This window comes from Sorghum bicolor, chromosome 1 (assembly GCF_000003195.3).
Source record: "Sorghum bicolor cultivar BTx623 chromosome 1, Sorghum_bicolor_NCBIv3, whole genome shotgun sequence".
In the NCBI taxonomy this organism is placed as follows: Eukaryota; Viridiplantae; Streptophyta; class Magnoliopsida; order Poales; family Poaceae; genus Sorghum; species Sorghum bicolor.
Genome location: NC_012870.2, coordinates 48,865,275 through 48,887,484, shown reverse-complemented (window position 1 = coordinate 48,887,484; position 22,210 = coordinate 48,865,275). Strand labels below are relative to the sequence as shown.

Below are 22,210 nucleotides of genomic sequence, written 5' to 3'. Positions count from 1 at the left end.
TCGGGACAACACTCCACCGACCTAAAGGATCAATCTAAACCATACAATCTATGTTGGTTTGATCTAATGGCTCACGATCACTTGAGGGGACTATAAAACCAGACCCCCTGGCCCCTGGAGGAGAGGAGGAGAAATCATTATTCAGAGGTAGCCATCAAAGTTAGGGTTTAGAGCTTCTCCCCCACAGAGAATTAGAATTAGCTACTCCCTAATCCTTCAAGTTTAGAGGTTTGATTAGATAGCAATTAGAGAAGTAGAGCACTACGCTCTGGATTCGGATCTTCGGTAATAAAGATTGATATTATTCATATCTTTCTCTAATTCTTTGTTCTAATTGCATTATGTCTCTAATTATTATGTTCTTAGTTTGCTCTAGTTCTATATTTGATATAGTTCTAATTGATAATGAGTTTATGTATAAGTTTGCAAAGCGCTTAGCTCTTGACGCGAGGGAGTTAGGTGATAGATCACATGTGAGCGTGGTGCTTAGATGTTATTTATCTGCAAATGTATCCTATTGGCCGGGTCGTGTGGTAGTTCGTGATAGTGACAGCTTCGTTTATTCTTATATAGTCCACCATCCGTTGATAGGACAGGCAGAACCGGTATTGTGGAGTAAGTCATGCGATGCTCTGATTTACTTTATCAATGTTCCTTATACATGAATGAAGAGTCTTTTATGCTATATATGATCTTGTAGATAACTAGAGTAGATTATGACTTAGTAGTTAGTAGATAACTTAGAATCCATTCTGTAGCTAATCCGACATCACCTACATATATGAGGTGTAGTCTATTTTCTAATCGCTGTGCTATCTACCCATGAACTTAATATTTCATTATCATTATCTTTATGGTTTACCCCCTGCTAAAGTATGTGACTGTGTGACGAGTTTCTCATTAGTAATCATGTTCTTGCAAGTTTATCTCTAGTCTATGCCTTGATAGATTTTGCCCCTCGATTTAATTTCATCTTCTTTAGATCCCTTGAGCAAAATTATAAATAACGATACCTGGAATACTTATCCTGGTGAAATGCTACAATGAGGTGTTTTATCTGTGCGCTTGCGGATAGAATAGATTATTTTCTAGAGAGCCATCTACATTTATAAATACCTTTGTACACTCTGGCACCATGCTGGGGATGACAACCTAGTATCTAAGTGGTGTTAGCTAGTGTCAACAAGCATTTCTCGCGCCGTTGCCGGGGATTCTCATGAATAAGTCATAAAGGGGAACAAAAGGGTAATACTTAGGAAAGCTAGAAAATCAGTCAAGGTTATTCATATAAAATATTAGACTAGACTATAGAGAAATAATTGCATAAAAACAACTACTAAGTGAGAAATCATAACAAGGCACCTCTGCTTTGGCAGGTTCACCCTGTTGTTTTTCTATGTTTATATTTTTATACAGGGTATATCAGGATTGACTTTGGGTACATTCAACTCTTCATCATCAGAACCAAAGCAATCAAGAGATGAAGAAGCTAGCTACCAATTGCTGAAGCTATGGCACAAAAGACCTTGCAAGAATTCTCTGCTCCAAGCCTTGAGAACATTCCAACTGGTCCAAGATTTGCAGTAGAAGAAGGAATACCTGAGTTTGAGCTCAAGTCAAGCCTCATCAATTTGGTGCAAGCTACACAATTCAGTGGAAAGGCACATGAAGATGCTAGTGCACACTTGCAGAATTTCTTAGAGATTGGAAGCACAATCCACATCAACGGAGTTGACAAAGATGTCATACTGCTTCGCCTTTTTCCATTCTCACTAGAAGGGAAAGCGAGGAAGTGGTTCTACACTCATCAAGATAACATCAACAACTGGACGAACTTGTCAGATGCCTTTCTATCAAAGTTTTTCCCTATAGGCAAAACAACTGCCTTAAGAGGAAATACTGTTAGTTTCCAACAACAGAAGACAGAAGCCATTTCAGAAGCATGGGAGCGTTTTCAAGGATACATATCAGATTGTCCTCACCATGGAATGGCTACATGGTTACTTATGCAGACCTTCTACCATGGATTAACCCAGAAGGCTCGTGAGTGCCTAGATGCATCTGCTAAAGGATCATTCTTGGAGCTTACAACTGGAAAAGCAGAGATACTTTTGGATAAGATAGCAGAAAACCAAAGCTGGTTCCAAGATAAAGCTCAATAATGTCATCAAACTGAAGAAATACCAGAAGAAGTAAATGCATTATCAACTAAGATGGAAAATTTGCTCCACTGGATTGACCAGAGGGCCAAGTTCAAAGAAGATCAAAGGGCCATTGAGACAGCATACAAATATCAACCAACTTCAAGTCAACCCAATAGCAAAGGTATGAATTCAGGTAATACTTTCAAGCAACTTTCATTAAAAGAGATAATTGTTCAACAAACCAAAATTAATGACGAAGCTAAACAAAGGCTAGATACAAATGAATCATCTCTAAAAGATATACACAATAAAATGGATTTTCTACTAACTGCCTTTGATGAGCAAAACACTCTTAATAAAAGGGTAGAGCTTAAATTAATAAAGATAGCTGCTGCACTGCCCGTTGCTACTAACATTGAGCAGGTAAAGAATATAACTACTAGAGGAGGCAAAGCTACCAGAGATCCCCCATACCCAAAAGAGAAACAAAGAACATCAGCACCAGTGCAACCAGCAGTGATAGAAGAAGAAAGCCCAGTTGGAGCAGAAGATCTGCTCCAACCACCAAGAACTGGAGAAATGAGGAAAGATTTTTACGACACCAACTATTTGCCATTTCCCGGAAGAAACAGAGGACTGCAGTCGGATGAGCGGTTTGGTAAGTTTGTAGAGGTCATTCAGAAATTATATGTCAACATACCTCTGCTCGATGCCATACAGGTACCTACATATGCAAAGTACATCAGAGATATTCTTAACAAGAAGAGACCACTGCCCACCACTGAGGTTATCAAGCTGACAGAAGAATGCAGTGCGGCCATCCTTAACAAACCACCAAAGAAGAAGGAAGATCCCGGATGTCCCACTATTGATTGCTCGATCGGAAACCAACACTTCAACAATGCACTTTGTGATCTCGGAGCAAGTGTTAGTGTAATGCCAGCATCAGTCTACAAAAAGCTTGATCATGCAACCTTAGAACCAACATCAATGTGCCTACAACTAGCGGATCAATCGGATCGACACCCGTTGGGCATCGCCGAGAACATTCCAGTCAAGATCAGAGATTTCCTGGTGCCAGTAGACTTCATAGTACTGGACATGAGTCCTGACTCAAAAGTGTCCATCATCCTTGGAAGGCCATTTCTAAGCACTGCCAATGCCCACATTGATGTCGGAAAAGGAGAAATCAAGTTCAACATAAACGGTCAAGAAGAACACTTCACATTCAAACCCAGACCAGAGAGAGACTCTACAGTGAAGGAAGTTCATGAAGAACCACTGGAGACACCATCTCCGGAGGAAGGAAACTCAGAAGATTAAAAGATTTGGAGGTCCAGCTTGGGGGACCTAAAAATCCCGAACCCTCACCGGGAGGTAAATCGGTATTTATCTGCATTATTATTTTTCTCATATTTAAATTCTTGCATAATTAATTCTTGCATTAGTCATATATATTCATAGCATAATTATAATAATCAAAAAGCCCCATATAAATAATATTCATGGTGTGTAAGAACCCATATTTATTAATTATTGTGGAGACACAAACATATCATCCATTATCATTTTAATTTTCAATCCTCATAGATTTTCCTGCATTATATTTAATTATATTAACCTTCTAGAAGCATGACCCACACTTCTTGGGTCCCACATGTCATACACTTCACCTCACATACATCCCATCACATAATTTCATCCACCAACATATCTCCACTAACAACATCTTTTCACCGTCCAACCACCACCAACACAATATTATTCTGCGTGAGATCAAAGCAAGGAAGCAAGTGGAGGAGGCACACCCAGGATGGGCATCACAAGTGGGCGCCCGCCCACTGTCACACCCGGTTTTAAGGAACAAAACCAGGCTAGCTATATGTGTGCCCAGAAAGTCCACACATACAACAACAGAAAGGAACAGTATCACAAACAATGTTATATAGCGAAAACATACTTATTATTAACACTTACATCAGAGTATCGCGGAACGATAACTAATCTTCAGGCTCAATCTTCACAGGGACGGTTGACTGGGGGTAACATATGCCTAGCACTTCTTGTATTCTGAGAACGTCCTTCATGATTTCATCGCTCTTCTGATCAACTCTTACTAGTAAACTGGAGTGGTGGGAAATAGCAAGAGTGAGCACATATCGTACTCAACAAGTATAACCAGGGGATCATGAGGCTCAAAAAGCTGACACTGGTTTGACTGCAATTAGCTTTTAATGGTGGATAGCATGTTTATAATTAAGTAGCAAATGTCAAGGTAGCATAAATAATCCATTAATCACATGATCAAGTGTAAGCATAATTAATTCATAGCATAAACAATAATCAAATGAACATAACAACTTAATAAGCTCATCGTCGGCGCAGCAAGAACCCCCAAGGCCGCTCATAACCGTGAGCACGGCTAGTATACTAGTTTTAACACTCTGCAGAGGTTGTACATCTTTACCCATGAGTCATGATTTACCCTTTCGCCCGAGGTGATCAGCCTCTTAACCCACTTCCAAGGAAGGTCGGCAGGGATCACTATGAAGCCTTTCAAAAGTTCGTCTAACATGTTAGGGCCACAAGGTTTCCTTTGCGAGCAGATATAGATACCCCCCTTCCGAATGGCACAATGAGGCGCAGCCTATACACATAGGGACAGGGGCTCGCACTATACCCGTGTCGGTTCAGCCCCTCCGCCCTTTCGGGTAACCTCTAACAAGCTAGAAAAGGTCTTCATACTGAGCTAAAGCCAGAGCCATTATAGCCCTCATGGTTGCACTGTTGTCCCGGTGATCACTTACAGACAAGATCTCATACAGTTATTTGTCATTCTTTTATGTTCATTGCATAGCTATTAATCATCTTACAAGATCATGGATCATATCAGGCACTAGCACATCTACAACAAATGCATATCAAGTAGGTAGCAAGGAATCCAGGTAACAATCATCTATGATTTTGCTAAGGTCGACAAGGTGATAGCATGCATATGATATATATGTGTAGTTATAAGTGAATAGGTAACAAGGATGATCCCAAGTTATACTTGCCTTAAAGACTTGCTCAATTCTCACACCATCAGCTTTTGGTCATCATCTTCTAATCTTCCACGTCCACGGACAGTTCTTGTCTATTCGTATCAAGCACCACACATAGGCAAACATACAAGCAACAGATAGAACACTAAGAACAATACACCATACAAGACAAAAGAGCATACTAAAAGAGAATCAACGCTACAAGATCACTACAAACACCGAAACGGAACCAATCGTTAAAAGAAATGATTAACGATACTTTTATACTATAAAAGAGAAGCTTAAACATTTAATTTATTTAAGTAAATAAAATAATGTAAAAGTTATTAATTCAGATTAATGTGAACATATTTAATTTCAAAAGTCAAGTTAAAACTATTTTATTTATAAATATTTAGATTTCTTTTATGTCAATTCAACACTAATATGTAAATACAAACTGACATATGAGAGCATCTAAAATCTAATCGAATTTAACATACATGTTTGGACTGAATAAAGAAAGCATAAATAAAATGAGAGCAACTAAATGAAATCATCATGTGTTGAGGTTTATCCAAGCAGATCATATTTCCAAGGACATTAATGTTGGTATTGTTCATATTAATATTCTTTATTAAGTCCAAGCTTATATACCTGCATCACTTTCAATTGAAGATATTAAATAAATATTAATTATATTACATCTAGATTGACTTTATCTGAATCATAACTAAGAAACCTATAATTTAATAAATACATATACATATTTAAGTTAACAAGCAATTATAAAAAGATCGAACATAAACCTAAATTACTTTTAATTAATTAGAAAGGACACTAAACAAACATTAATCAAATTAATTATATTCATAAACATGAGACATGGGAAATAAGTTTGCTAGTATGTCGCTTTAGTTGCCTTGATCACAAAGCAATAAACACGAAATTACAACTCTACGTCACTTTTAATTATAAAGTTAGTTACCTATATTAATTAATTAATTTAATAAACAACTATTTATAGAAAAGCATGTGACATGAAAAACATTGGCACTATTATGTAAAGCACATCGACTAATCTAACGCAACCTGAACCATTTAAATAGGACGTAAAACGAATGAGCAGTGAAGATTACGAACCGGTGGCACTTCTGTAAATACGTGCATCTTCTTCCTTGCTCCATGTGCATCTGGACGTGGCCTCCATGGCCTCTGCTCTGCAGCAACTCGCACAGGGAAAGAGGAGGGGCTCAGGGAGGGTCCAACCTGGCCATCCGGCAGCGGCACGCGGTCATGTGGAGGGGTGCTGGGCCCTTGGCGACCAAGGACAATGGCCCTGCTCGGCCTGCACTCAGGCAGCAGCCATTGCGGCACCTGCCCTGCGCAGGGGCGCACGGCCAGGGAACCGGAGAGGCGGCACGGTGGAGTGGGGCCATGGTCCACGGGCGGCGGTGCTGGTCCGAGGAAAGGCAACAGCAGCCGGAGATGAAGGAGCGACGGACGCCGGCCATCCATGGAGGGCTCACCGGAAGTGAGGAAGATGAAGAGGACGACGGTGAGAGGTGACGTTCTCACGAAACGAATTGGGTAACGGTGCAGAAAAGATCGACACGAACCTTGTCATGGTCTTGGAATCTGTGGAGGAGGCCGAGGATGGCCGAAAAAGCTCGCCGAAGAGTTCGCCAGAAGTTCGTCGGAGCTTTAGGTTCGAAACTTCGGCTTTAGATCTAGGACGATAGGAGTGGCGGCTCGCGAAACGAGGCGTACTTCTGGATTCAGCGCGTCGAGGGCTACGCCGGCATATATATAGTGTTAGGGTTTTGGGTTGATGGAAAAACGAGATATTTTATTATTTTTGGAATTAATTAATTTCGTGAATAAAAATAATTCCAGAAAGTCCAGAATTGATATTTAATGTCCGAAAAATACTCCGAAAGCTCCAAAAATTATGAGAAAATTCTTAGAGATATTTTAGAACATGAGGAACCCAAGTAAAGTATTTAGAGCTCATAAAAGATATCTAGAAGTATCTAAAAATTAGATTATGCTCACAGAAAAGTGGAACGAGTTTTAGGAAAATGCTGAAATAATTCTCGGTAACTCTTTAGAGATTGATTGACGGGTGAGGAACTGAAAGGAGTGATTTTGGGTTACACAGAAAAGATTTTGGGAAACTCGAAACGAAAGCATAGGCTGGAAAACAAGGAATAAAGATGTGCCGAACAAGGAGAAAATTTATTTTTTTTATATCTTCATGAGCACTCAAATACAAAACTAAATCAATTTTCATCTATTTTAAAAGGAGCAGATTTTAGGGTGTTACACCCACCTACCAAGGGCGCCCGCCCTGTCCCTCTTCCTCCTATAAAAGGCCAACTCCAGCTCCCCTTCTCTTCAAACAAACACTCCAGAAAACCACACAAGTTTCAGTTTGCCGAGAAGGAGCTCTTGTAGTGAAGAGAAGAAAGTAGAGAGAAAGAGGAGAGTAAGGTTGGAGATCGTTTGAGAGAGTGTTTATCACCTAGCAAGTAGTGATCCCGCTGTCCAAGTGGAAGTAAAAGTTGTTTAGGGAGAGGCTCTACCAAAATATAAATTTGAACGATTAACCCCTGGACTACTGACACTCCGGACAGCTAACCACTAACATTTTATCTCACATTTTCCACTAGTTGTGTTTTTGCCAACTTTTGTTTGCAGGATGTTTAAGAAGGTGAAGAATGCAGGGAAGGCTCTCAAGAACATTGGTCCAAGGAGTTCATCCCGACACTCCTCACTGCCATCAGAGATGAGCGTCGACCCGATACCCACACAAGCTCCATCATCTTCATCAGGTCAGCAAGTCAAGGTCCTTCTCAAGATAGGAGACCTTGGACTGAAGACCCGAAGAGAGAAGGAAGTCTATCAATAATTGAGGAACAAAGATTTCATTCACACCCCTACTCTCGATCCAATGCTACTACAAGAAACAGGTATGGACACTGAATTCGACTTGATTTTTCAGATGATGGGTTGGACAAATTTTTGGAATATAACTGAGCTGGGTTCTCGTCTTCTCACCCTCGAATTTCTTTGCACTTTACAATACTATGAGGGGGGAATTGTTTTTCGGATGTTCAAACAAGAAATTATGTTGTCTTGGAGAGAGCTGGGCAACCATCTTGGTTTCTCTTCAAGATGCATCCTCAACATTGACTCTGATTTACCCAATTTTGAGAGACACCAATTTTGGAGAGAAAAATCTAGAGATAATTTTTATAGTCAAGCCCGAACCAGTGACATGGAACACCCCACTGTCGACGAAAGCTGGTCGGCAGTCTACCTTGGGGTATACCCACGGTAGTAGTTTATCGGTAGACGGTGCGCAAACTACGAACTCGATGGTGACGCAAGACTCGGACAAGCTTTTTATCCAGGTTCGGCCGCCGAGTTGGCGTAATACCTACGTCCTGCGTCTGGTTGTATTGATTTGTGTTGAGAGAATCGTATGTCCTAGGGGGGTCCCTTGCCTCTCCTTATATAGTCTGAAGGGCAGGGTTACAGATCTGGAAACTAATCCTAGTCGGTTACAATTGTCATAGATAGTTCGATATCAATTCCTATTCTAACCGACTAGAATCCTCCTTGATCTCCGCATCTTGCTTCCTTGCGCGAAACTCCAGGCTGTCGGATCAAGCCTTGAACTCGTCTCGTAATGGGCCAAGCCTCCTGGCCCAAGTCTAGCCGTAAGGGTATAGGGGTCTATCCCCCCACAGCTAGTCCCCGAGCACCATGTATTGTGATGTAACACGCCGTCTTGAGCTTCTTCGACCAGTGAGGCTTGACGTCTTCAATAAGCAGGAAAGTCGTCCAAACAGTTGCAACAGTATTTTGACCAACTCAAAAAACAGTTGATCAACATTGACATCGAAGAAGCAGGTTGTTTGAAGAATGCATGGTGCTCTAAATTAAAAAAGATTTCTTTCTTGGTGAAGTGTGCCCACTTTACTTTTCTGAAAAGCATGGACCTAAAAAAAACCAAGCATATTCACCGCAAGGTGAAGTGTGCCCACTTAGTCCCCGAGCCTGGTAGTAGGTGACGTAGGCACGTGGTGCCGGGGTCAAAAGAAAAGTCCTCAAAGAAATTCTAAAACTGAGATGCATCGCCAGATGCATCGTACCGATGTAGTCCCCGAGCTTGCTGGAAGGCGAAGTATGAGCCTTGTAGCAAGGTCTAAAAAGTTGAATTTACCAGTCTGACTGCAATTGAATAGATTAATCGACCAGTCCCCGAGCATATAACGCTCGGTGGTCGGTACAGTCCCCTAGCATGTAGTGCTCGGTAGTCGGCACAGTCCCCGAGCACGGTGTAGGTTCCGTTGGACAAGTCCCCAAGCGCGGTTGGGAACGTAAATAATAGTACGACGACCAGTACCCAGGCGCCAAGTGCGCTGCTTAGTATTCTGCGTTGCTATACTGTACGACCAGTCCCCGAGCATCGAGTGCTCGGTGGTCAGTGTAGTCTTTGAAGTTCCGAGCTGATGGACTGGGCGACCAGTCCCCGAGCATCAATTGCTCGGTGGTCGGTGCAGTCTTTGAAGTTCCGAGCTGATGGACTGGTCGACCAGTCCCCGAGCATCAAGTGCTCGGTAGTCGGTGCAGTCCCCGGATTGTTGACTCTCTGGCATATTTGTCTTCTTTTTATTGAAACGATCTTTTTAGTTAAAGTTGACATGACGAGACCTCCTGATGGGTTGTCAGATGGACGCATGAAAAGTTACGCCTGGCAACTGTGCAGCCGCCATTTGCGTGGTTTGAGAAAAAGGAAACCATCAATTGGTACGAAAACTCCGCCGCATTAATTGTCTATAATCATTGTAAACCGAAACGCCGCATCCGCCGCATGGCCCGCCCACTTCCCGAGAATACAGGAAATGGGAGAGGTGGAGTTGCGGGTTATAAGAGCCTGACAGTTCCGCCTGTACTCCTTACCCTGCCATTGCCCTCAAGTCTTCCATTCTCGCCTCTTTCAATCACCTGCATCTTCGTAACCCAAATCGACTTCTCACCTCCAATGGCGAAGAGCGACTCCAAGAAGAGGGCCGAACTGATGGCCAAGGAGTGGAAGAAGTCCCGCAGCACCACCAAATCCCTCGGTGACCTCGTCGACATGGGACTCCTGCACAGCTCGGAGCTTGGCGGCTGGAGAGCGCCGGAAGGAGAAAGCTTCCCCGACCCTCGTGCCGGTGAGATCGTCGTGTTCGAAGATTTCGTTAAGAGGGGATTTGGGGTTCCGGTTCATCCTTTTCTCCAAGGTCTTCTTTTGTATTATGAGATCGGGATTTGCAATCTGCACCCGAACTCAATTCTCCTTATCTCCACGTTTATTCATCTGTGCGAGGCCTATGTTGGCATAGAGCCGCACTTCGATCTTTTTCGTTACCTTTTCTGCTTGAGGAAGAAGGGAGCAGTTGGAGGCTCCAAGGTTGCAGGTGGAGTATACCTCAACCTTCGTGATGGAATGAAGAATCACTACCTGCACTGTCCATGGAACACTTCCTTGACCGAATGGTATAGGAAGTGGTTCTACGTCAGGGAGGAACCGGGCAGCTCCACGTTCTGCGACGTGGGGTACATTCCCGAGAAGAGGGTGAGCTGGACCGACCGCCCGGAGTTCGACGGTCAAGTGGCGGATCTGATGAAGTTGATCGACTGGTCGCGCCTGGATGGGCTTGGCGTGGTCGGCAACTTTATTTGTCGTCGGGTGATGCCCTGCCAGAAGAGGGTGCACTCGGCGTACGAGTATGCCGGAAGCGTGGACCCGACCAGGATGCGACCGGAGATCTTGGAGAAGGCAGAGGTACAACGGCTGTTGAATGAGCTGTTCAACTTCGCGGACGGAGGCTTCATCCGTGGCAGTGATCGGGTGCAAGCCTTCAAGTTAGGCCGACCAGCACCAAAGGTATGTTGCAGATTATTTTGTTTTAGTATTCGTATATCGTATGTGGCTGGCTCATCTTTGTTGCTTTTTGCAGATCGGCGATGTCGACCGGTGCACAGTGTATGTATCACTGGCACCGGGGATGGAGAATCCTGCGGGAGAAGACCCGCTAGAGGAGGACGCTGCTCGGTGTGATCATTACACCAGCAGTGAGGAGGAACAAGCCCACCCCGTCCCAACCACCGAGGAAAGGGTGTTGGGGAAAAGGCCAGTGCCTGTGGATCCGTCGCCGATGCCGACACTGCCGGCGGAGAGCAGCCGAGCGCCGAAGCGGCGTCGGTTCGTTCGGATCGACGACGACGAGGAGGAGGAGGAGGCCGTTCCGTCGTTGGTCCGGAGGCCTCCTAGCCGTACGGACGACGGAGCGACCACTGCCGACCGTGTGGCCGTCGATCCACCTGCGCCTCGCGCTGGGGAGTCGGGAGCACAGGTGCCGACTGGTCGGACGAGAAGGAGGTTTACCGCGACCCACCGCCGCTCAAACCTGTAAGTGTTCAACTTACGTATTTCACCGATGTTTTTTTTATTGTAGTTTTGTTCCTTTAGCGCGGCGTCGGATGTCAACCCTGGCCATGCCGCTGGCTAGGGGACGAGTGAGCCGGTTTGCGCTGCTGAAGACGCGGCCCCGCAGACCGTAGAGCAGCCTACGGCTGCAGCCGTGCCTGAGAGCGCCGAGGAGTCCACGGCCGCGGCACCGGCTACGTTGAGCAGCCCGACCAGGGTTGAGGAGGCTATGGGGACGCCTCCCCCAGCCAGCACCACGGAAAGGGAGGGAAGGGCCCCGACCCCTCCTCCCGCCGGGGAGGGTGAAGTCTCCACACCGCCCCGAGCAGGGGCCGCTTCGACTGCAGGCTCCCCGGGTCTGGTCCGGGGACCAGTAATGCCTGGGACCGCTACCGGAAGCAACGCAGCGCGGGAGGAGGAAGCTCAGGCGGCCTCCGAGGACGAGGTGGAGGAGATTGAGGGTCGTCCCCGTGATGGCCGCCAACACGTGTATGTGTGGCGCCGACGCGGGGATCACTTTATCGGGCATGAAGAGCTCGCCGAGACCGAGGAGGCCGCCAGGGTGGAGCGCGCGGCCAAGCGCCTCGTCGACGAAGTCAAGGTAAGCGACTTTTTGTACTGCTGTACATTCTATGCCTTGTCTTGCATGGTCGTTATATGTTCGCTTTGTAGGGCGCAATGAAAACGGCAAAGTACCGGAAACGGTGCTTTGACCAGATAGAAGGCGTCGTGGCCGAGAACAAGGCCCTGGCCGCGGAGGTAGACCGGCTGCGGTCGGAAGTCGGGGAGAAGGTGGCCGAGATGAGCGCCCAGGAGGAGCGTCGTCTCGACCTCACTCGTCGCTTGGCCGACCAGTACCAGCAGCGAGAAGGTTAGTCACACGCTCCGAGCAGCTTTGCGTACTTGTGTAGTTTGCTTTACTGACCAGTTTATGATTCATGCAGACTTGGAGGAGGAGGTGGCGCGCCTCCAACAAGAGAAGGAGCAGCTCAGCCAACAGCTCGCCGGTGCGCTGGAGTCCGAGCGGCGAGCAGGAGAGGAATTGGGTCGAAAGGACCGGGAATTATCTGGTAATGGGTGCCGCCTTGTTAGCTGCTGCTTGTCGCCCCTTTGTTTGTTTGGTATGCCGAAAATAACGCTTTGTTTCGTTTGCAGTGCTCAAGGTGAACGCCAAGAAGCACCTGGATGATCTGATCAAGGACCGGGACTCCTGGAAGGTCAACTGCTGCAGGATCTGGAAAGGAGTGTCCCCGGTCCTAGACCTGATGAGTCCCGAGCTCCCGGAGAGCCAGCCCCGCGCGCCACAGTTGACCCTAGTCGAGAAGGCGCAACGGGCGTGGGACTGGCTCCAGCAGTTCGTGAAGGACGCCGGGGAGTTTGCCGGCGCGCACGTCCTCAGCATGGTGCGCGCCCACTACCCCCTGGTCGACTTGAGCAGGCTGGAGAAGGGGTACCCGAAGGAGGTCGGCCCACAGGAAGCGGACGAGCTTCGGGGTAGTCTGCTGGACTTGTCGTCGACAGTGATCGGCGACATCAATCTGTGCGGAACGGCCACTCCCCCAGACCAGCCGAGTTCAGATAGGTCGGCCAGGGAGTTGTCGGGCGCGTCCGTTGCGGGAGATGGGCGGTCGACGCCTGCGGTCTCGACCAGCCAGGCGCCGGTGGCCCCGACCCCTTCGTCCGGGCAGCAGGGCCAGGCGGGTGATCAGCCCGAGCAGCTAGGCCAATAGAGTAGTCTGTAGGAATAGACTAGTGTCTGCCCGTCAGGGTATTTATTGTAAACTTTGTATGTAAAGTTTGTAATAAAGTTTGCTTTTTGTCCTGACTGTTGTTTTGAGCGCTGTAAGATTATCTGAGTGACGTGTCACCGTATTTGTCTTGGTAGTCGTTAAGAGCATCCATTGCAGAAGTTTTGCCGAGTGCTGTGTGCGACAAGGTATAGGCAAAAAATAGAGAATTTCATTATTAACAATTATAAGATACTTACAAAGGAAAACTTTATGGATAGAAACGTCGCAGTTTGTCTATGTGCCAAGAGTTAGGCACTCGTGTTCCGTCTGGGTATGCCAATCTGTAGGACGTAGGTCGTGTGACCTCGGTCACCACGAAGGGTCCTTCCCAGGGAGTGGATAGCTTGTGCATTCCCTCCTGGCTTGTTTTCCATCGAAGTACCAGATCGCCGACCACGAAGGAGCGGTCCTTGATGTTCCTGTTGTAGTATCGCCTGACTGCCGCGAGATATTTTGCTGTTCGGAGACAAGAATCTAAACGCTTTTCCTCCATGCAATTGATTTCGAGTTCTCTGGCGTTGTCGGCGGTCGCCTGGTCGAAGTGTTCGATTCTAGGAGATCCGAAGTGTATGTCAGACGGCAGGACCGCCTCTGAACCGTACACCATGAAGTAGGGAGACACCCCTGTGTTTCGACTGGTCTGAGTTCGGAGGCCCCAGACCACTGCCGGCAATTCTTTCATCCATCGACCGGGTGCTCTGTCGTTTTCGGTGTACAACCTTTTCTTTAGGGCGTCAACGATCATTCCGTTAGCACGTTCAGCTTGACCGTTGGCACGTGGATGTGCCACTGACACGTATTTTATCGTCTTGGGGTATGCACTCGAGCAGTACTTCGGAGCTTGCGTTTTTCCGCATGAGTTTGCCGTCGACCAGGATGTAGTTCTTTGATCGTCGAATGAGGCGCTCGTTCTCTGTTTTGTCCTGAAGGCCTGTCCCGTCCGATATGTATTTGATGAACGGGGTACGCCAGTCACGCCCACCGGTTGTCGGAGTGGCGTCGTCTATGAGCATTGCCTCGGTGGGTTGCTTGTCGACCAGGGAGGAGCCTACGCTCGGCTCGTGGATGTCCTGGATGAAAATACCCCGCGGGATCTGGGCCCGAGATGAGCCTAACTTCGACAACGCATCTGCTGCTTGGTTCTTATCCCGGACCACGTGGATGTACTCTATGCCGTAGAAGTTGGTTTCCCATTTGCGAATTTCTTTGTAGTAGAGATCCATCTTCTCGTGGGTTGCGTCCCACTCCTTGTTGAGCTGGTTGATGACCAAAGCGGAGTCGCCATAAACATAGAGGCGCTTGACTCCCAGCTCAACGGCTAGTCTTATGCCATGCAAGCATGCTTCGTATTCGGCGACGTTGTTTGACGCCGGAAAAAGGATCCGAAGGACGTAACGCAGTTTGTCCTTGTTGGGTGATACGAACAGTATCCCAGCGCCGGCACCATTGATGTTCAAGGACCCGTCAAAGAACATTGACCAGTGGTCTGAGACATCGGGAACGGAAGGCTCGTTGAGATCCGTCCATTCAGCAATGAAATCGACCAGGGCCTGAGACTTGACAGTGGTGCGACTCTGGAACTCCAGGGAAAATGGACATAATTCCATTGCCCATTTCACGATTCTGCCATTGGCATCTTTATTGCGCAGGATGTCCCCGAGAGGGAAACTGGTTGTCACCAGGACTCGATGGCCGTCGAAGTAGTGCTTCAGCTTTCTTGACGTTATTAGAATGGCATATATGAGCTTCTGTATTTGTGGATACCTGGCCTTGGACTCGTTTAAGACTTCACTTATGAAGTAAACTGGTCTCTGGACCTTGTAGGCGTGACCTGGTTCACCTCGCTCGACCACTATTGCCGTGGAAACAACCCTGTCGGTTGCAGCAATGTAAAGGAGTAGGTCTTCATTGGGCTGAGGTGCTGTAAGGACAGGTGGTGAAGTGAGGAAGGTCTTAAGCTGGTTGAATGCGGTGTCGGCTTCTTCTGTCCAAGAAAATTTTTCCGACGCTTTTAATAGTTTGAAGAAAGGTAGGCCTTTTTCTCCTAGCCTTGAGATGAAGCGACTGAGGGCGGCCATACATCCGGTTAGCTTTTGGATATCCTTTATGTTCTTCGGTGGTCGCATGTCGAGTACCGCCTTTACTTTTGAAGGGTTTGGTCGTATGCCGTCGCGACTGACAACGTTGCCGAGCAGTAGACCGGAAGGAACGCCGAAAATGCATTTCTTGGGGTTGAACTTCCACTTGTACCTATTGAGTGCCTTGAAAGTTTGGTCTAAGTTGTCGATTAGGGTGCTCGCGTCCCTTGTTTTTACGACCACGTCGTCCACATAGGCCTCGACGAGGTCATCACGAATCTCGTCGTGAGGCATTGCTGGATGGCCCTTTGATAAGTGGCTCCGGCGTTTTTGAGTCCGAAAGACATGGTCGTGTAGCAGTATGCACCGAAAAGTGTAATAAAAGACGTTTTGATCTGATCTTCTTCCTTTAGCGAAATCTGGTGATAACCAGAGTAGCAGTCTAGAAAGGAGAGGAGTTCGCATCCGGCCGTTGAGTCGACCACCTCGTCGATGCGAGGGAGACCAAAAGGATCTTTAGGACAGTGTTTATTGAGATCAGTGTAATCAACGCACATTCTCCATTCATTATTCTTTTTGCGTACAAGAACCGGATTGGCGAGCCAATCGGGGTGATACACTTCTTTTATGAATCCGGCTGCTAGAAGCCGTGTGATTTCTGTCCTAATAGCCTCCTTTTTGTCACGAGCGAACCGTCGTAGCTTTTGCTTGATTGGTCTTGCGGTCTTCGAGACATTTAAGGAGTGCTCGATCAGGTTTCGTGGGACGCCGGGCATGTCTGCGGGTTTCCATGCGAAAACGCTTACGTTGTCCCTTAGAAACCTGACGAGCGCGTCTTCCTATTTTGGATCCAGGTTGGCCCCGATGAGGGCCGTCTTCTCGGGGCTGCCATCGACCAGTTGTACTTCTTTGTGCTCCTTGGATTTTGAGTTCTTTCTGGCTGTCTCCTGCTCAGGTAATCGGAGCTGGTCGGGAAGCAGCTGCGCGGCTTGAGTTGCTGTTTCTGCCATGCGGATTGAGAGGTCGATTGCTTCGGTGATCTTGAAGCTCTCCTCTTCGCAGGTATACGCAGTGTAAACATTGCCTCTGACGGTTAGGACACCCTTCTCCGTAGGCATCTTAAGGACCAGGTATGAGTAGTGCGGGACTGCCATGAACTTTGTCAGCGATAGTCGGCCCAGTATAGCGTGATAGGTCCCGTCGAAATCGGCGACTACGAAGTTGATGAACTCCGTCCGGAAGTGGTCGGGTGTGCCGAATTGGACAGGCAATGTTATCTGTCCGAGAGGCACTGAACTTTGACCCGGCAAAACCCCCCAGAATTGGGCGTCGTAAGGTTTTAGTTGTGCAGGAGATATCTTGAGGGCGGGCAGGCTGTTGCGAAAGAGGATGTCAATGGAGCTTCCCCCGTCCACGAGTACGCGCTCGAATCTGATGCTGTTGATGCAAGGGTCCAGAATCAGGGGGAAACAACCCGGCTCTGGGATAGCGGCCCACTGGTCCTTCCTGCTGAACGAGATCTCCCTGTGGGACCATGGGGGGAATTTTGGGTCTGCGATCAGCCCGTCCGTGCTGTCTATGTTGAGGCAGGCTCTCTTTAACAGCTTTCTTTCTCGCTTAGATTCAATGGAGACCTTGCCCCCGAAAATGGAGTGGACCACGTCGGTGGGGCTGACGTACTGGTGTCGGGGGTCCCTATCTTGGTCCTCGTCCTCATCTTCGTGGTCGTGCCCGTCTCGCTTGTTGTTTTTCTTGGCGGAGTCGTCTTGGGCGGCCCGCCGTGTATAGATGCTTTTGAGGACGCGGCACTCTTCCATGGTATGATTAGACTTTGGGTGCAGTTGGCATGGTCCCTTCAACGTTTTGTTATAGTCTTCTTGGTAGTCCCGTCGTCCGTTGGGACGCTTGACCGTGTTTACTTCGTAGTCGTAGCCACGAGGGCGCTTTCCTCTGAAATCGTCGCGGTTGTCGCGCCGCCGATCCCAACCCTCTCGGTGATCGCGGTTGTCGGAGCGGCGGTGGTTTCTGCTGTCGTAGCGACCACGACCGTCATCTCGCCGGGGAGGTTGGTCGGGACCTCTCGCATCGTCTCGGATTAGTTTTTCTGCGTCGTCGGCATCGGCGTAATTTTTGGCCGTGGCGAGGAGCTCTGCTACCGTTGTTGGACGTTTACGCAACAGCTTGTTCCTCAGCGCTTCGTGGAAACGCAGGCCCTTGATGAAGGCTGAGATGGCCTCGTCGTGGGAAATCTTCGGGATTTTGAGGCGCATATCCGAGAATCGTCGGATGTAATCGCGCAGAGGTTCGTTCTTCCTGTCCCTTATCCTTTCAAGGTCATACTTGTTTCCAGGCTGCTCGCATGTGGCGATGAAGTTGTCGATGAAAGCCTGGCGTAGCTCTTCCCAAGAGTCGAAGGAGTCCTCGGGCAAGCCAAGAAGCCACTGATGACCAGCCTGGTCGAGGACTACGGGGAAGTAGTTAGCCTTGACGTGCTCATCCCCTACCGCTGATCGGACGGCGATTTCATAGAGGGTGATCCAGTTCTCTGGATTTTCCTTGCCGTCGTATTTTTTAAGTTTTTCGAGCTTGAAATTGTGAGGCCACATGACCTGGCGGAGGTGTGAGGAGAACTGTCTTAGGCCCGGAGGACCGTGCGTTGCATCGTACTCGATGCGGCGCAGGTTTTCGTGGACTGCTCTCTCTGTGGCGCGCCTATTGATGCGGTCCCGGGCATCTTTGGGAGGGATGTTGTGGCGGAGATCCCTGTGCTGGTTTACTTCTTGGCCGCATACGCGGTTCTGCTTGCGGCGACCGTCGGCGTCCCGACCACCATCGTCGCGCCGTGAGTCCTTTCGACGGTTGTCGGGAGAGCGGCTGCGGTGACGCCTGCTGGGAGACGGTGAGGCCCGGCTACGATTAGTCTGGTCGGAGGCGGCTTCCGTATAAGAGACGTCCTGGACTCTCTTGAGCAGAGTGGCTGTCTGTCCCATTGCAGCGATCAGGTGTGCTCGGATGCTGGTCCGGACTCCCTGGCACTCGGGGGTATCAGGAAGCCGATCTAGGTTTGCCATGGCGACAGCCACGTTGGCGCTTGGCGTTTTGTAGACTAGCTGGTCCCCGACCATGTCAAAGGCATCGTTGAGATTATTTGGCGGCATTTGTTGTTGCTCGTCTGCGCGTCGTCGGGCGCGATCGGCATTGCGCTGTTCGCGGAGTTGCCTCTGGTCATCTGTTTCTCCATCAACGACCGGTTCGTCGGCGCTGACATTGAACACAATATCTCCTCGCTGGGGGGGAAATGTCGGGAATCGGGGGAAACCCGGAGGGTGTGAAGTAAAATCCAGGTCGTAGTCCTCGTCTTCGGTGTTTATAACCTCGGTGGGGACGGAACCGGTGCTTGAGTTGGTGCTGGAAACCTGGCCGTCCCGTAGTTCTCGGTTTGTCACCATGTTGACGTAGTGACGATCGTTCCTTGTCGGCGACCAACCCGCCTTGCTGAAAACGGATTGGGTGTGCTGTGAGTAAACAGAGGCCGAGTTGTTCAGGCCGCAAGGATAATCTTCCTTCTTGAGCTCGACGGATTGTCCTGAGGGTGTTGAGGTTATCGTCAGAGACGTTCCCAGCCGTTCGTGTGTGGCGACACGAGTTGGCCGGCGGGATTTGAAAAAATCCGCTGGAGCAGCTTGGTCGGGCCGACGCAGAACTCCGTCTACTAGTTGGGAAACTTCGAGTGGCTTGGAGTCAGCACGATCAAGCGCTTGGAGAAGGTCCGAGCTGTCGATCTTCTTTCCCTTGTAGAGCGGGAACGGTGGTCGGGCGCTCGGTGCCGCCATGTGTGTGGTCGGAGACGGCGTGATCTCAGATTGGATCTGGGTCTCTTTCGAAACCGTGGTCGTGAGGCCGCCGCTGCACGTCGTCCACGTGATCTGGCCAACGGTGAACGTGAGGCCTTCAGGCACGGTCGCGGAAGCTGGGATCGTGACCATCTTGTTCGCCGGAAAAGTTGCAAGCACACCCCCTACCTGGCGCGCCACTGTCGACGAAAGCTGGTCGGCAGTCTACCTTGGGGTATACCCACGGTAGTAGTTTATCGGTAGACGGTGCGCAAACTACGAACTCGATGGTGACGCAAGACTCGGACAAGCTTTTTATCCAGGTTCGGCCGCCGAGTTGGCGTAATACCTACGTCCTGCGTCTGGTTGTATTGATTTGTGTTGAGAGAATCGTATGTCCTAGGGGGGTCCCTTGCCTCTCCTTATATAGTCTGAAGGGAGGGTTATAGATCTGGAAACTAATCCTAGTCGGTTACAATTGTCATAGATAGTTCGATATCAATTCCTTTTCTAACCGACTAGAATCTTGCTTGATCTCCACATCTTGCTTCCTTGCGCGAAACTCCAGGCTGTCGGATCAAGCCTTGAACTCGTCTCGTAATGGGCCAAGCCTCCTGGCCCAAGTCTAGCCGTAAGGGTATAGGGGTCTATCCCCCCACACCCACTCTTAGGATGTTCCACAAATGGCTTGGGTACAATCTTTTCTATCGCGATGATATTAGGAAAGTAAGAGTAGGAGATTTACAACTTTTATATGCTGCTATTAGTAAAGTACCCACTTCGCCTGTTACATTATTAGTTTCACATTGGCTTAGTATACCTAGTCTTCAGGGACCAGTAGGATGTACTTCACTTATCACTCGTCTAGCCTCTAATCTTCACTTACTAGAAAATTCATCGTTGGACTTCATAGAAGAATTAAGAATTTATCATGGCTATGACACATTTAGACAAGCTCAGATGTTGAAGAAAGAGGGGAATATAATGTATATGCTATATGATGATAAAGGCAAGATTCGGTTACCTAACCTGAACCTTGGCATCTACGTTGTTCAAAACTTTTTGATTGAGATTGCAGCAACACCAGTGAACCAGAGAACTCCACAGCGAGTGGCATCTGAAAGGATGACCACCCACCGAGAACGCACCTGGTATGGAGCTGACCCTGGACCAGAAGAAGCAGCACACCTACATTATTTCAATTACAACCCTCGAGTCCTTCGAGACCCATGGGCTCGACATGCGCAACCACAAGAGCCAACAGAGGAGACATGGCCGGAGAGCCAAGATCACTAGTGGACAAACCCGCCTTTTCATACGGGTAGGTACTCCACTGATCCATATGGAGCTTCAGGATCTAGACCTCCGCCCCAATTTGATGCAGGACGATACTCCGACACCTCCTACGCTTTCACGAATGACTACTATCAAGAGGCCGGTGCTTTCTTCACTCGTACTGACAACACCCTCCTCGACATCCAGAACACGCAAGCAGAACATCGAAGACTCCTGGAAGAACAACAAAAATGGAACCAGGACCATGCCGCTGCAGTGCAAGAGCTGAGACAAGATACAACAATAATGAATGACAACATCACAACCATGATGCGGTTCTGGAACATCGGGTAAGACCGACGACAACATCCAGCTTGGGGGAGTTCGTCCCTAATTTATCAAGTAAGTTTTTATTTGCTCTTCTTATTTATTCTATTTTGTCTTAGTATTTAATTTATCTTAAAAGGGAAAAACTTAGAAAACCAAATAAATATTTTCTTGCTTTAATGTTACTACATTCTATAAACATGAAAACAAAATAAAAAGAGTGTGTAGATAAGTGTGCTTTATTTATCTGCTAAATCTTAATCTCTAAAAAAATAAAAAGACCAAAAAGATACATGATGGAAATGATGAGCAGTTGCACTGTTTGCTTACCTACAAGTACCTAGCTTTTATATTAGAGTTCTTCCAGGAATTACTAAAACTGAAACTTACTATCTTTGGGAAGCATAAAACTAAAGTCTCAGTAAGAGAAAGGCATGATATAAAGTTGAGCTACTGTTTATCTTGTTCCTACTACACTAAGTTCTAGAGATTTATTTTGAAAACTTACAAGTCACATGATGAGTTCCTAGCATTGCAAACTACCTACCACAGCCATACTTGCTATAACATCTTTTACTATATTTACATTGAGTTTGATCGAGCTGTGTTGACCCTTAGGAGCTTTCATGTGGTTAAATTAAGATATTCACTTGCACACATCTACTACACCATTCATCTTCATTCATTAAAATTGCTAAAAATATTATGACTCACTGTCCCGAATATTGTTATTCTCTCTCTCTAAAAAAGATTCAATGCAGAAGAGGCATGGGTTATGCAAAAATATACGAGGAAATAAAAAAGGGCAAGTGCCCGGAACCTCGGATAAAGAAAGAAAAAGAGTGAGACGAGAGGTAAAAATGGACAAGTGTCCGAAGTAGAATTAGGGGTACAAAGATACCCACTTGAGTGGAAAAAATGGACAAGTGTCCGACAGTAGAATTAGGGTTATCTACTACCCACCTGAAAAAAAAGAGAAAAAGATAGCCCATGTTCTCCCAAAGCAAAGATCAAAGAAGAGGAGAGATAGCAATATGAGGAGCAATGAGAACTAAGCTTTATTATCACTTATACATTTTTTTACCATCACTATCATTTACTCCATCACACATGCACATCTTGATTTAATTATATGCTGAGTTCTTTGGGATCCATGGCTCGATTAGACAACATATGTATGAGCTGTTTTTCACTCCTATGAGCTCCACTTAAATATTCCATTAGCTATAGGTAAGTGACATTATAGTAAGGATCCA

At 47.4% G+C, this 22,210-nt stretch overlaps 1 protein-coding gene across 1 annotated transcript in view; it reads right to left on the bottom strand.

Annotated features, from left to right (window-relative positions):
• LOC8083829 (alcohol dehydrogenase-like 4) overlaps window positions 5,206–22,210 on the bottom strand; it is a 28,881-nt gene continuing 11,876 nt past the window's right edge. Inside the window, exon 10 of the mRNA XM_021451012.1 lies at window positions 5,206–5,280. Within this exon, the coding sequence (XP_021306687.1) occupies window positions 5,221–5,280 (60 nt within the window). The 3' untranslated portion in view covers window positions 5,206–5,220. The remainder of the gene's footprint in view (window positions 5,281–22,210) is intronic.